Here is a 15,284-nt window from a genome sequence, read left to right on the forward strand (position 1 = left end):
GCATTATGGTACGGTATATGCGATAGGAGCGTTAATTTGAGATATGGCGTTAACAGTAGGGGGTTGATACCGCAACCACAAACGAGGCGAGATAATTGCGCTGTCAGAGGCAGAATCCAGAGAGCGACATACATTGATACCGCACGATTCAAGATGCTTCGTCTGATTATTATCCGTGTTCATTGCTTCCGTTTATATATATATATATATATATATATATATATATATATATATTCATTCCACATACCTATATATATATCAACAACGCTAGTATTCTACCTCGATGATTTCTATCCAATTATTATCGTGCGTTTGATGTTATCGCAGAGAGAAGATAAATACCAGCTTTCCAACTTTTATTCCTTTGTCATTGGAGATAATAACACTCGATGGTTTGTAAAATGGATATACGTAGGTATCTAACGATTTGCAAAAGTCAAACTTATTTCGATTATTCAATGTTTTCATCGCATAAAACTATATTAAATAAAATCCTATAAAATGTTACAATATCTTAACATTGCTAATGAGATAGACAAATGTAAAAAACGTTTAAATAACAAAATGGAACCTGAATCAATTCAACTTTTGCATAGATGCTTTATATTATATTTACGATTTACGATCTTAACGATACTGATACTTTAAATATTATGTATCGAATAAATATCATTTTTGCTCCTATTCGTAAACTAACGTTTTTCTTCAGATTGTAACACAGTGTCGTTAAGCTCCATTCGCAATAAGTAATTCTTGTCCCTCGTCCAAGTACATTCGATAGAGTTTCTCTCTCTTTTTCTCTCTTTCTTTCTTTCTCTCTCGCATCAGAAGAGCACCCCATTAACTCTAGATTACAGCGCTGTGGTATTTACACAGGCCAGGGGCGTAACGTAATACTCACTGGCCCCTCTCCCTTGCACATTACCTCTTCGTTGTCCTGGTCTTCCTACGTCACCTCCCCTTCCCAACCGCTCCTCTTTCCGCCCCTCTATCTATCATTCTATCTCCCTTTCTCTTTCTCTTTCTCTTTCTCTTTCTCTTTCTCTTTCGATTCTATTCTGCTTTTGCTCCGATTCACGTTCTCCCTTTTCCTCCCAGGGTATCATCCCTATTTGCTCGTCTATCCCCTCGAAATGTATCACTTCGCTTCATTTAATATCGTGGGACATCGGCGTACCGGCGCCATTGTTCTCGCTAACAGCGGATCACGGCTAAAATAATACCTGCTAATGGCCTCTGGTTTTAAGCTGACAAAACAGCACCACGGGTGTAATAATATAATACGGAAAACGATGTCGAAGCAATGCTACTGGCACGATGATGACAATGATGAATATCATTTGCCTATCCGATCTAATACGAACGAATTTTCTAATTTCAATTTACTGTCCATGTAAATTATTTGTTCCATTTGCTCATAATTTTTTTTTCCTTTTTTTTTTTTTTTTTTAATGATACTCGTGTATTTCAATTGATCTATACCAAATGTAACTTTCGATCGACTTTGTAGATTTAGTATTGTTTATTATAAAAGATATTTGTCACGTCCTTAAAAAACAAAAAAGAATCCAAGACGAACGAAAAAGAACGAATTAGAAAATAGAAAAGTATTCGGACCGAGCGATTCTCGAATCAAAAGCGCAGGGTTTTTATTTCACTTGCGAATTATCTTTCAGGAAAATCGGCGAGAAGAGAATCGCACCCGCTCAAAAGCGGAGAACGTAAAAATTTCGCCTTTGGCTTCGTTTTTTCCTTCCTTGTTTTTTTTCCCTGTTTTTTCTTTTTTTAATTTTTTTTAATTTCAAACCGCCTCGCCGAGCAATTTTTAGGGAAAAGAAAAAGCGCGAGTGAATACGTTACGAGAGAGTGGCTATACGGCCGCCACCGCAGTAATTTGTAGTTTTTACGAGAAATTCTATATTTGCACGAGCTTTTCATTAACTTGCTGCTCGCGTTAACCGAGCTGCGACACGGTAATAAGGGTTGTAGAAGGCAAAAGGCGTTCGTCGAGCATTAGTAGTGGAGGGGCAAGCGCAGTTATGAGATAGAAAGAGAAAGGGAGGGGATGGAGGAGAAGGAGGAGAGGGAAGGTTGATGGAAGAAGGGAAGGGAGAAAGGAGAAGGAAGAAAGAGGAGGAGGAGGAGGAGGAGGAGGAGGAGGAGAAGGAGGAGGAGGAGAAGGAGGAGGAGGAAGAGGAGGAGGAGGAGAGAAGCGAGAAACAGTTAAGGGGGAGGAGGTACATTGGAGAGGGAGACAGCGTTAGTACACCAGAATGAAAGAGAAAGAGAGAGAAATAGAAAGAGAGGGTAAAACGGAGAAAGAGAACGATGCTAGGAGAAAAGGAAGAAGGGGTGGATGGAGGCTGTTAATTAATTATTTCCGCGACAAATACGAGCCGAGGCAAACCTTACACCGTACGTCCGGGAGAGAGAAACGAGCCGTAGACAGAGATTGAAGTGGAATGTATTTTCCGCTATCACCTTGCTTGCTGCAAGCAACCTTTGAACGCAACGTTATTACCATCAACCACTCCAAGTTGGATCCTGACGATTTTACGAACTATCTGTACTACCTATTTCCAATTCGATTCACGAGATTTCGATAGTAAATATATTCATTTTTCCTTCATCCCTTCCATTATACGAGGATAATCGATCTTCGTATAAGGATTTTTATCGAAGAAATCGTTATTTCCTTCGACATTATTTTCTTCGTGATATTTTTACGATGGTAATTCATTCCTCTTTTCATTTTTTTTTTTTTTTTATTCTTGTCAAAATTTTCTCGAAATAACGATGCTCGTTCAATAAAACGAAAACTACTTGGCTATTGACTATCGGCAGCTCTTGCCGGTTACACGTACGAATCGTTTCTCATGTTACAAAACTCAATTCGCCAAGGGCCGTGCCTAAAACAATATTGGCGGGAGCAATAAGGGCCCGGTCGGTCGCGCACATTAGATATTTATTTAAGGTCGACGGACACGACCGCTTTGCTCTCGTTCTCGTACAGAACTCGTATCCCGGACGCACACGATCTAACACTTATACGTTTAAACGGAGGTACACATAGGACATATACGCTCACAATATATACTTCGACAAAAGATCGGACTCTCTCTCTAACACGAATGTATTTAGGTGCGCTCGAGCGCAAAGTCGTTCGTACTAAGTACTTACCCCCAAACCTGAAATGTTGACCCAGTTAATAGCCTCCTGTTTAATTTGACTACTGTTGTTCGTATAAGCCGGTCTCGGTAATGCGAACCTCTTACCGTAACGTTGATCTACCTCGCAATTATTCAAAAATCATCTTCTCAGCTATCTCATCACAACCAAATTCACCTTCCTTTCTATGCAGATAATACATAACCAAACGATAACAAAACTTATTAGACATCAAATTTAAATTTCTTTATTTTTTCACCAAACTTACCTTCGATATTAATTTCTATGACGACGTTTAAATTCCATTCTTTCAATAATTTTTCGATTTATCTATCGAAATAATTAATAATACATTTTTAATAAAGTGTCGATAATAGTGTCGTCTGTATTATCGATCGTCTTTAAATAACCTCAATTATATTTTCATTTTAAAGAATTCGAAGATTTTATTCGTCGTATAAATTAGATAGACTTTTGTCTCTATGTTTTTCAAAGAAATCAAATTCATTTGTCTTTTTTTAAAGAAAATATCATTGTTTCTATATTAGTTAATAATTAATAAATAATTACAATCGTACAATTATACATTTATTCTTATTCTTCGTTCGTTCGTTCGATCATCGACACACACGCTTGAGTTATCGAATCTTGTTATGCGTACCACGAGATAAGCGTAAACTTCGTCAAAGGAACTTTTTTCTCTTTACTACCTTGTTATTTTCCAATTCGTTAGTCCGCTCTGTAAATTCGCATTTTCCGCGTTGTCGAGCTTAGAGCGAGAGAAACATTGTCTCTCAGAGAGAAAAAGAGAAAAGAGAGAGAGAGAGAAAGAGAGAGAGAGAGAGAGAAAGAGAAAGGGTGAATATAATTTATTGCGTATCACAGCTGCTTGCTTACACGATATAGATCGACGATGATTAATTATCGTATTTTAACAAAGAACGTCATTAATTAGAAAAGATTTTCAAGAGGAAATGATCCTTCCAAAAAAGAAAATGTTATCGTAACTTTAAAATAACGAGTGAGAGAGAAAGAGAGAGAGAGAGAAAGATCGATAACCGGAAGTGAAAAGAAAAAAAAAAAAAGGATTTTTAATTTTCATATGGCGGGAATTGAAGTAAATTTTAACGCAGACTTTTACGGTCAAAAGACTTTTACGGCTTTCGATGGAACAAACGCGAAAAAATCGTTTTTGAATTTTTGAATACATCTCTCTCTCTCTCTCTCTCTCTCTCTCTCTCTCTCTCTTTCTTTCGACGTGATTCCAAAGGTTCGTCGTTTCTTTTTGTGATTTATTTTGCGGCATAAGTCGGTAAGTATTCGCGAGGATGCAGATCACCAAGAAAGGTGGGAGGGAGAGGAGACAAAGAGGGAAGGCACAGAAAAGCGAGAATCCACAGTTTGGAAGCCAACGAAAGCCATTGATCCTGGTATACAAAAAGGCGATCACTCGCTCGAATGATCAATGAAGAGAAAGAGAAGAAAAAAGAAAGAGAAAGAGAGAGAAAAAAGAAAAAGAAAAGGACTTCTAGCAAGCCGACTTATACGTTTCAGTAGCGATGTAACGACCTTACAATTCGAAGGATCGTTGTTAATCCTCGACCGATCGATCGATCCTTACGCTTCGTGCCTTTTACAGAAACTCGAACGGAGTTCTTCTTTTGTTCCGATTTCGATTCAAAAATGTATTATACTTTAACGTTATTTTATTTTAAACGTAATATAAGTAGTATCGATGCTGTTTCTACCTAAATATATAATAATAAATATTATATTCATTTCGTATATATATACTATACACATATAATATATATTAATCGACCGATCTATCTATCTATGGATATACATATGTATCTCTATCCTCTCGCCTATTCGTTCGGCGCAAATCCGTATAGAATTCAAAACGTTTTAGTTGAAAAAATATCTCACAATGGAGAAGTTAAAGTTTGTACGTTTTATCTGGATCGTTCTACTCTCTCTCTCTCTTTCCCTACCAAATAGCGCGATTGCTATTCAGATATTCGAAACCGCGGGGTTTAATAAAAATATTTGCTAAGAAAACAGCTCGATAGGGAGGCAGCTCCGAGAGAGGAAGCTGCGAGTTATTCTTATATCCAGATTCACGACCTATCCGCCATACGCGATTTCCATAAACGCAATAATGCGAAGTAAGACGGCTATCGGCACTTCAAACTTTCAATACCCAGCCATTTGTTATATTAGAGTAACGAAAAATAACTCTATATTACAGACATTTTTATTATGAATATTATCTATGTGTATTTTAAAATTATAATACTAATAATAATTAATAATAGTTCACTCTCTTTTCTTTTTCTCTATAGGATAATTAATAATACGTATTTCCTAAGTTTGTAAAAATACATTCATTATCCTGACAAGAAACCATCTTTTTAAGACGTTTTCTAAACTTATATCTATGTTCACGTTTCATACTATAGCCGATGTTATTCATTTGATAATTGTCCTGTGTTAAATCGTAAGCCTCGATGTATGCCTAAGAAAAATAAAATATATAGTTTCAACGATACAACTACGCGTGTAAAATTATTCGTTGTCGAGTTGTCTCGTATACCTCGTTGTCTTCGAATATACAAAAAATATTATCGTGTAACGGAGAAATACGTCTAATACAGCTGTAAGTATTATTTCTGGCATCCTCGCATTTACAAGCCAATTCTTGATTGCAAAGCTTAAAGTAAAATTCAACTGTTATTTCATATATTCATACATTTCTTTTTTGTACATTTTACTTACAGCTAGATTTAGATCATTATCACTAGGACATCCAGTATTTGGCTTATAATTTGACTTTTCTCCTCTATATTCTATTAAAACTGTTCGATCGTTCGACAATGTTTTTCTTAAGAAAGATATACCATCCGAGGGATGTTCTAAGCCAGCTATCTGTAAGATCGTAGCAAATAAATCTACGCTACTAATTGGTTTAGTTACCGTCGAGTGAGGTATTCCAGGACCACTGATCAGTAATGGAATTCTTATATCAGTTTCGTATGGTTGACGTTTATCCATTGGCATACTGAATTGTCCTAATAATAGAAATTAAAAAAATAAATTCTTTATTCTATTAATCATTCTATATTAAATATCTATTACCGATATGATATCCATTATCCGATGTAAAAATAATATATGTATCTTTCAAAAGATCTTTCTGTTCTAACAAGTCATGTACACTTTTAACGAGTTCATCGACAGCTAAAAGGCTCTCCCATCTTCGCCTATAAATTTCGTCTAATTTTGGCAATATTTTTTGTGGAAGAGGCGACGGTCCTCTTTTGACCAACCAATGTTTATCCTATTTGTAAATAATAGTTAATATAATATCCTGAAATACATTTCTTTGCTACATTTATTATTACAATAACAGAAAAATATATACTGTTTGAGTCAAAGTATTAAAATTTGGTGTTCTTTTGGCTTTTATATCTTTGTACTTGTCAATATGCCTTACAGCTGGTGTAAAAGGTGCATGAGGTGCAGGAGGCGACAATACCATTAGAAAAGGATTATCGTTGGAATTGTATCGATTAAAAAATTCCTTAACTAAATTGGCCTATAATGAGACAATATTGATTCGATGAACAGAAGATTTTTGTAAAATAAACTTATATAATATGTATTTGCAATTCTCAATATTTTGCTTACTATCACATCTGTGAGGTAATCCTCAGGTTCATCTCCATATTCTTTTTTTGTACCATTAATAGACAAGGTATAATTGTAATATTTTGAGTTCCCAACAAGCGCAGCCCACCAATCCCAACCTGGTGGAATATGGTTGACCCCACCAACACTTTTGCTTCCATACTATCGCATTCAAGTTATATTTTATACTTACAAGGACACTTAATTCTAAAATAATAATAAATAATATATTGCACCTTATTCAAATATTTTCCAGCATAAAATGTAATATAATTCATTTCATTTTTTAAATGTGCAGCAAACGTATTAGGTTCTTGTCTTTCTTGCCATTCAATACTATTACAACCTCCAGAAATAGAATTATTTACTGTTAAATGATTATGTTGATATCTACCGGTTAGAATGGAAGCTCTGTTAGGACAACAAATTGGAGATGCTACGAACTATATAATAGAACAATCATAACAATTTGTTAGAAATATTATTTCCAACTAAAAATACAACATTATAAATAATTTCAACCTGTGACCACATACTTGATTTAAAAATGTTGCACCTTTACCTCCAATAAGATTTAACGTATTCTTCATTGGTGTCTATGAAATTGATTAGATATAATTAATAAAAAAAAAAGATAATATTGTAATATCTATTTCAAATTATATCCTTACCATCCCATCTAGAACTAGATCTAAATCATCAGCAATAATTAATACAATATTTTCTCCTTTACATAAAAATGAATGTAAATAAAATAATAATATTATATATGTTGGTAGAACCATAGTGTTAGATTATTAGATAATATGCAAACTATATTCTACATATGTATTATATATATATATATATATATATGTTCTTGTAAACAAAAACGTATAGATAATAAAAATTAAATTTTTTCTGACTAAGCTACAAACACAAATTCATCTTTAGTAGTAGATTATATAATAGAAACTGAAAAAAATAATTGACGTGATATACATTATGAAAAAAAATAAATAAATAAAAGAAGTTATATCTTCATAAATGCAGATGCAGTACTTCTGCATGTATAAAAAGAAAAAAAAAAAAAGATAATCATGTAAGCACATTTTTAAATAAGTACAAAGAAATTATTTAGAAAACATTAAAATATTTTTTTTTCACTTTATTTTTAAAGAATTCGTTACAAATGATTCAAGTATGTTCATTTTTTTATATTAATTATATTAATCATTTTTTATACATGCATAATAAAAGCCGGTATCTAGAGATAGATAAAGTGTTACCAACTTAAACAAAATTTATGTTCTCTTCAGTCCTATCAACATAATAATTCAAATGTGGAGCAAATTCGATTGAAGCAAGATACATCTCTAGGTTCTTTAGTTGATCGATGGAGAGTTAAAATGTGAACAAGGTGGTGAGGTTGTGAAAACAGTGAATAGTTAACGGCAAGGATTGGTGTGTCTTTACAAGATGGTGCTGGAAAGTACAATGATATGGTACGTTTTGATAAATTATCTAAAAAAATATAGCTTAATATTATATATATTTATTTAATCAAATTACTAAGTTTTTTTTTTCTAACACGAGTAAAAAAAATATGTTAGAGATATCCTATAGTAACTAATAATTTAGTTCGTAAATATATGGTTTCAGAGATGACAATGCAAACTTTGAAGAAAGTATTTCGAACTTCCTAACGATTTGAAATGCATCTCGAATATACGTATAATTAAATATGAAAATAATAAAATCGTTTTTTTTTTTTTTTATTATTTTTTCTTTTTTTTTTTGTATAAGGATATAAGATATAATCTATACATTTAAATTTTCTGTTTGTTTATTGTAATATACTATATTGTTATTTAACAATATATATATAACCTTCTAATTTGAAATTGTTTATATACATTTCTTAACAGTGTTGATAATAGCGATTATATGAGAAATGGAGATTTTTTGCCAACTCGTCTACAAGCTCAACAAGATGCAGTCAATTTAGTATGTCATTCAAAAACTCGCTCGAATCCAGAAAATAATGTCGGTCTTATAACACTTGCTAAGTGAGTATTGATAAAGTATTAAATTTTAATAACAAAATAGCGAGACAAAAAAATTATATTACTACTTACAATCATATCTATTTCTTTTCAGTGTTGAAGTTTTAGCAACCCTTACAAGCGATGTTGGTAGAATACTTTCAAAGCTTCATCAAGTTCAACCAAATGGAAATTTATGTTTAATCACAGGAATTAGAATTGCACATGTAAGTGTTTGAAACAAAAAAAAAAAAAAAAAAGAGAAAGAAAAAAAAAGTAAATTCTAAAATGTTTACAATTCAAAGATTAATATTCTTTTTATATATAGTTAGCATTAAAGCATCGACAGGGTAAGAATCACAAAATGAGAATTGTAGCATTTGTTGGAAGCCCGGTACAAATAGACGAAAAAGAATTGGTGAAATTAGCAAAACGGCTCAAGAAAGAAAAGGTCAATGTAGATATAATAAGTTTTGGCGAAGAAAGCATTAATAATGATGTATTAACGGCATTTATCAATGCACTGAATGGTAAAGATGGAACTGGTAGCCACCTCGTCACTGTTCCACCTGGTCCCCATTTGTCGGATGCTTTGATCTCTTCTCCTATAATTCAAGGGGAAGATGGTATGGGTGGGGCAGGAATGAGCGGAGCGGCGTTTGAATTTGGTGTTGATCCTAACGAAGATCCTGAGCTCGCATTGGTACTCATTTAATTTTTGTTATTAATATTAACTCTAATTACAATGTTATAAATATAAATTGGTATAGGACGATTGTATAAAAATGTATAAATTTAATTTTTCAGGCTTTACGTGTTTCAATGGAGGAACAACGTCAACGACAAGAAGACGAAGCACGTCGAGCGCAAGTAAACGAAGATGTTCAAAACAAACAACCGGAAACTATTAAGGAAGTAACTAACGAGGAAGCGATGTTAAAACGAGCATTGGCGATGTCTCTTGAAGGAGCTGAAGAAACAACGTCGTCTACTACTGAGAATACTGCTCCTACTAGCGCGAATATACCTGACTTTGCTAATATGTCGGAAGAAGAACAAATCGCTTTTGCAATGCAAATGTCAATGCAAGATCAACGTAAGTCGAGATATACGATACAATAAATAGATGAATACGTATATATATATATATATATATATATATATATATATATATATATATATATATATATATATACATCTTTTGATTGCTTTATTTACATCAAATTATTTGTATTTTAGAAGACCTTGAAACACAGAAAGAAGAAGCGATGGAAGTAGAAGAAGATTATAGTGCTGTTATGTCCGATGCTGCATTTTTACAATCGGTTTTAGAAAATTTACCTGGCGTTGATCCACAGTCCGAAACTGTTCTACAAGCTGTTGGTTCCTTACAACAAAATAAGGACAAGGATAAGGACAAAGATAAAGATAAAGATAAAGATAAAGATAAAACTAAAGAAAAAGATAAAGACAAGAAGTAAGAGAACTTTTTAGGAGTATATTTGTACTAGATATTATTTCTACTTTCCATCTGGGTGTTACAATTGTATGCTTCTTCACATTTATGCAAATTACTTTTATCATAAATGCGTGTATATAACCATGAAAACGAATACTAACGTATCGATTGTATAACTAAAATGATATGATTATAATAAGACGAAAAACAAAAAAAAAATAACGGTACATACGTATGTATTTAATGTTACTTAAAGTAAATCTCATGAGTTATCAACGCAATCCAATTATTTTATTGTATTGATTTATTTGTATTACTTACCTTTTTATTTGCTCGTAAACGGTCCTCGCGCGAAGAGTGTACGTTGTGTATTGAGATGTGATCTGGCTTTGCGTCCTATCTACGAATTCGCTCGAGGTCACGTGACTAACTCGACCAATCACGTCGAATCTCACTTACCCCACCAATCCTACGGCATCACGGAGGAAGACTGTTATATTTTGTCGACGTAATTCAATTTTCAATGCGTACATAAGTCAAAATGGCTCCTATAATAATCCGCGGAAAGAAAATAGTGTCTTCGTCTAAATCGAATTACGATGCCTCGGAAAAGGAAAATATTTATTTGCGTCGTTTGACCGATTATCAAACTCGAGTACGAAGACGAGATACTGTAAGAAGTGTAAGAAATGCTACGGTAAGATGTAATACGTTTTATTGTAGATCCATTTAAATTTTACTGGAAAAACGAGCATATTATTTCTTCGTAAATTTAAAAGTTTTATGTTGCGCGTAAACGTAGATTGTTTCGATGTTCGATCAAAAATGAAATATTTCTTTTAGGAACGTGATTTAGAACGAAAAGTAGGCGTAGAAATTCAAATTAGGGATGGATCTACAAAGTTGCTGGCAGCAGCTCGCCATCGTACACAAAGTTTGGAAGCGGCGCGAGCGTTGTTTATATCGAATGAAAAAATGTCTATGTATATGAAAGAATTACAACGTCGTAAAAAGAATTCGTCCGAAACGTCCAAGTATTTATATTGTTTTCTTTCTCTTTTTGTTTGTGTTTATTTATGCATGTATATCAAGGTTAGAAAGTAAACAAAATTTATTATTCGTTTAGGTCATCTGAAAGTACAGGGACAGTTTCACTTTCTGAGCTTAGATTTCCATTGATGTGGAAAGATTTGGATCATTTTAAAAATCGTGGGGATTATAGAAGATTTGCTGTGTTTTGTATGGCTCGTATAGGGACAGAGATATGCGATACTAGCTTACTCTGTCCCATAGACAGAACGCATACAGATATTACCTTTGTTAATCCTTTAATATTGTGAGTCATTTTTTATAATTTCTTCTATCATCTTATATATCATCTTCTATCAACTTATATATATATTCATGGATAATACATTTACTGTTATATATTTCTTTACAGTAATAACGTACCAGCAGAGTTCGAATTGAGGTTGGAAATTTATAGCTGTATGCTAGAAGAAGACTTTAGTATTGCAAGTACACCATTGAAAATTACAAAAACAATACATTCGTCGATATCCAAAACACTTGGTAAAAGATTGAGTGCCTCTTTAAATGGAGATATCAATCCTGTTCAATTGTAAATTTATTGATCGTATTTATAATCATTGAAATTAATTTTTTTCTGAAATTTATATATTATTATTATATTTGTAGAGGTCCACGCTTTGAATTAGCTGCCTCTGCCAAACTGACTATAGAAGAAACAGAAAATGGTGTACGAACGCATGATCTTGTTATAAATCATGTTGGTGAGACAATATTTCTTTAATGCTTTAAACTAACATCTATAACGCGATTGCGATTAGAAGAATATGAGATGTATACAACAGATCTTTGGACATACCCTTGAGATATATTACATACACATTTGAATATCCAAGGTCTGTATAGTCGGTAATGATAAGGCATGCGTATGATTGGACGTACAATTATTTCATTAACATTATTTTTAAGGAATTTTTTTGTATACTTGTATCGTATACTCAAGTGTTTATAAGTCTTTAATTCTCTTTTCAGAAAACAAGAATTGCATGTTACCACTTTTTGGATACTTTTGTTGTCGTTTAGCAGTCGAACCCGAATGCGTTAACTCGGATATTTATACAGGGATAATTGATATAAATGGTCAGAAGTATTGGGCACGTTTGCGTAATTTTTGCATTAAAACGTGGTTTTCTAGAGAATTGGAAGACGAAGAGAAAAATGTGATTCATACTATTCCTATCGATAAAGTCAGTTCGATCGTACTTTCGAATCGTATCACATATTTGAATATCTCTAACGAAATAATTAAATATTTTCATTTTTTTCCTGTTAGGAAACTATCATTCAGCCCTCGAAACATTCATCTAGAAAACTTTTAATAACAAATTTTATCGATGGTATCAAAAAGACGATTATAATCGTATTAAAATCAAACAAAGAAGCTTTAGAATGGTTGAAGTATTTAACGACTCATTCGAAAGATCATAGCAGGTGGAAAAGTGCAGGGCAAACGATTCAGCAAGTACATTCGACGGATAATATCTCTATCTTCTGTAATAATAAACAAGGTTCTCTGTACGATGAAACATCATTGATAGGTAAAATTTATAAATTATGACAAACTATATTATTATGTATTTCTAAACAGTTTTTTTAACTTGTAATAAATTTTTTGGTTTCAGAATCTATTCCATCCAGTTTGTATAGTACACAGAGGTTCTCAGTACAAGACATTTCTTGTACTATACCTAGCAATGTTTCTGGCAATACGTCGAATCTTCATACTCGATCATTACGCAATAATAGTATGTACAAATTAAGTTCTATTGGCGCGAAGCATCGCTGGTCCTTTTTAAACAAAGATCAGTCATGAATATTAACATAGATATATATTTATTTTACAATTGAAGAAAATATATTTTACGTATCTTACACATCTTTGAATATATTTCTAAACAACATATATATATATATACACACACATACATTGCTTTGTAAACGTATCAATATATCATTGCTATCTAAATCACGTCACAATTATTTGACGTAGATCTATATTGTATTATAGTTCAAATATTTGAAATTATTTTTAAACAAGTCATTGCCTTGCCAAATAATGACATTAGTCAAATCTCGATAACTAAATTACATATGCTACGTTGTTCCAGAGTATAAACGATCAATGAACGATCGAATAAAGCGTAAAAAGCGATTATAAAAATGAGTTTCAATCGTGACCTTTTATCTATGCTGGAACATTGATTAAAGTATTATATATTATAAAACAAAGTATAATATGAATTAGATAAATCTTACTTTCGTTTTTACTGAGAAGAAATCATTTGTAATTTTCTTTTTTTTTTTTTTTTATTTTTATAGACAATTTCTTGTTTAATCCTAAATAAAGATAATATTTTATGTATTCTTTTTTCTTTTTCGTTTTATTGCTATGGAGTATTTGAAGATACAAATTAAGGCATTTGAAGAAGTTTAAATTATATAATGTTATTCATGACTGAATGAAAATAGATATGTACGGTAAAAATCGACTCTCAGTACTTAAAGAATTTGTTTACATTTCTTCATACATATTATGTATTAATTTTCTTCTGCGATAATATTAAACCAGTGATTATAGCAACGAAAGTAAAGGCTTGAGCAGCAACTCGTGTACGCATCATGTATTGTGACATTTTTCTATTTCCTATAGAAAAGTTATATAATCCATAAGCGAGAGCAGACACTGTGGCAAGCGTACCTAAAATTATTTATATTTCATATAAAATGTTACAGTAATATTCGTGCCATTATGAGATTACTATAAAATAGTGATAATATAAAATAGCTGTTGTTAATATTATTAAAAAATGGCTTTAATTTGGGATGATATTCTGATCATACAGATAATTATATATATTAATCTTTGATATCAAAGATGATATTATTTTTTAAAAAGAGGTTATGTTCACCTATTGGTACGAAAGGATTTTCTCGTACTTTACGATATAATTTATCCTTCGAAGTTTCAGGTAATTGTCCAATGTCCTCGGTAACATCAACTTCCTTTATTTTTATCCAATCCAAATTATTATTGTCAATAGTATTTTTTGCCATTATTAATACGTCAATAGCAGATGAAATCAATGTATTTTACAGAAGACGAAACGATATCGCGATATCCCTTTACAAAGTATATCTTCAACGTTGTTTTTATTAACAGTTGTTTGGAATCTTCCTTATCGACGGTCGATTCGTATGTCCGACTTATATCTCTCTCACGTATAATTTAACGATCGTTAGGTTAGTTTTGTTAGAGATTAGAATTAGTATTAATAGACTGAACTTATACTTTTCGGCCTCTTATATTTACGTATATTCTTCTTTATTCAATGACGTACGTGTCATAGAATCTGTGATAAATTAGATGTAGTACGTCGATAAAATTCTGATTGGCGTCATAGAAAATATTGATTAATTTAATTAATATCTATAACTGATATATAAATTTGCAATGTAAAAAGAGAAAGAAAAACAAGATTTTGTTGATTATTTGGTGAAAAATAATCATTAGCGAATACTTGTATATCATATATTACATATTATTTTAAAACTCGAAACACGAGTTCATTTTTACATTATCTATAAGATAAAACTTTTAACTTTTTTTCTAAAATAGCCTCTCCTATCACTATTACTACTATACACTACTAATAAATTTTTGTGTACGTAGTAAAAATAAAAGTACATTTAACAAAAGCAAACAAACAACATATAGGTTATATTCTCTGAAGATGATTACTTGCAGTATTTGTTAATTATACCAAACTTTATATTTTTGTTTCTAGATTAAACTTATTTATACGTCTTCATTTTTATGTATTCTTAAAAAAAATATTTAATCATTTTTGATCATC

At 32.0% G+C, this 15,284-nt stretch overlaps 4 protein-coding genes across 6 annotated transcripts; 2 read left to right on the forward strand and 2 right to left on the reverse strand.

Annotated features, from left to right (window-relative positions):
- Window positions 1-4,951: 4,951 nt before the first annotated feature.
- On the reverse strand, window positions 4,952-7,770 carry LOC122629838 (N-acetylglucosamine-6-sulfatase-like). Of its 2 annotated transcripts, none has more exons than XM_043813682.1 (9): window positions 7,530-7,770; window positions 7,395-7,454; window positions 7,095-7,301; window positions 6,859-7,020; window positions 6,665-6,766; window positions 6,307-6,508; window positions 5,947-6,239; window positions 5,765-5,881; window positions 4,952-5,686 (listed from the first exon to the last, which is right to left on the reverse strand). In XM_043813682.1, exons 1-9 carry the CDS (start codon window positions 7,641-7,643, stop codon window positions 5,519-5,521), a joined length of 1,425 nt encoding a protein of 474 aa, XP_043669617.1. In that variant the 5' UTR covers window positions 7,644-7,770; the 3' UTR covers window positions 4,952-5,518. The 2 variants fall into 2 exon arrangements, with proteins under 2 accessions (XP_043669617.1, XP_043669608.1); XM_043813673.1 differs by having other exon boundaries at window positions 5,431-5,686; window positions 6,593-6,766; window positions 7,530-7,767.
- A 423-nt stretch (window positions 7,771-8,193) lies between these two features.
- Window positions 8,194-10,622, forward strand: LOC122627470 (26S proteasome non-ATPase regulatory subunit 4). Of its 2 annotated transcripts, none has more exons than XM_043808588.1 (6): window positions 8,194-8,342; window positions 8,766-8,906; window positions 8,998-9,109; window positions 9,211-9,585; window positions 9,690-9,978; window positions 10,122-10,622. In XM_043808588.1, the coding sequence occupies exons 1-6, from the start codon at window positions 8,317-8,319 to the stop codon at window positions 10,361-10,363; spliced, it is 1,185 nt and encodes a 394-aa protein (XP_043664523.1). In that variant the 5' UTR covers window positions 8,194-8,316; the 3' UTR covers window positions 10,364-10,622. The 2 variants fall into 2 exon arrangements, with proteins under 2 accessions (XP_043664523.1, XP_043664528.1); XM_043808593.1 differs by having other exon boundaries at window positions 9,690-10,018; window positions 10,069-10,137.
- A 221-nt stretch (window positions 10,623-10,843) lies between these two features.
- Window positions 10,844-13,591, forward strand: LOC122627465 (rhotekin-like). The gene is made up of 8 exons (XM_043808575.1): window positions 10,844-11,038; window positions 11,185-11,375; window positions 11,468-11,677; window positions 11,783-11,962; window positions 12,040-12,134; window positions 12,403-12,617; window positions 12,704-12,968; window positions 13,053-13,591. The coding sequence occupies exons 1-8, from the start codon at window positions 10,883-10,885 to the stop codon at window positions 13,241-13,243; spliced, it is 1,503 nt and encodes a 500-aa protein (XP_043664510.1). The 5' UTR covers window positions 10,844-10,882; the 3' UTR covers window positions 13,244-13,591.
- On the reverse strand, window positions 13,296-14,809 carry LOC122627485 (HIG1 domain family member 2A, mitochondrial). Its single transcript, XM_043808606.1, has 2 exons — window positions 14,340-14,809; window positions 13,296-14,128 (listed from the first exon to the last, which is right to left on the reverse strand). Exons 1-2 carry the CDS (start codon window positions 14,482-14,484, stop codon window positions 13,962-13,964), a joined length of 312 nt encoding a protein of 103 aa, XP_043664541.1. The 5' UTR covers window positions 14,485-14,809; the 3' UTR covers window positions 13,296-13,961.
- Between the last annotated feature and the right edge of the window lie 475 nt (window positions 14,810-15,284).

Source organism: Vespula pensylvanica, chromosome 1, assembly GCF_014466175.1.
Source record: "Vespula pensylvanica isolate Volc-1 chromosome 1, ASM1446617v1, whole genome shotgun sequence".
Taxonomy (NCBI): Eukaryota; Metazoa; Arthropoda; class Insecta; order Hymenoptera; family Vespidae; genus Vespula; species Vespula pensylvanica.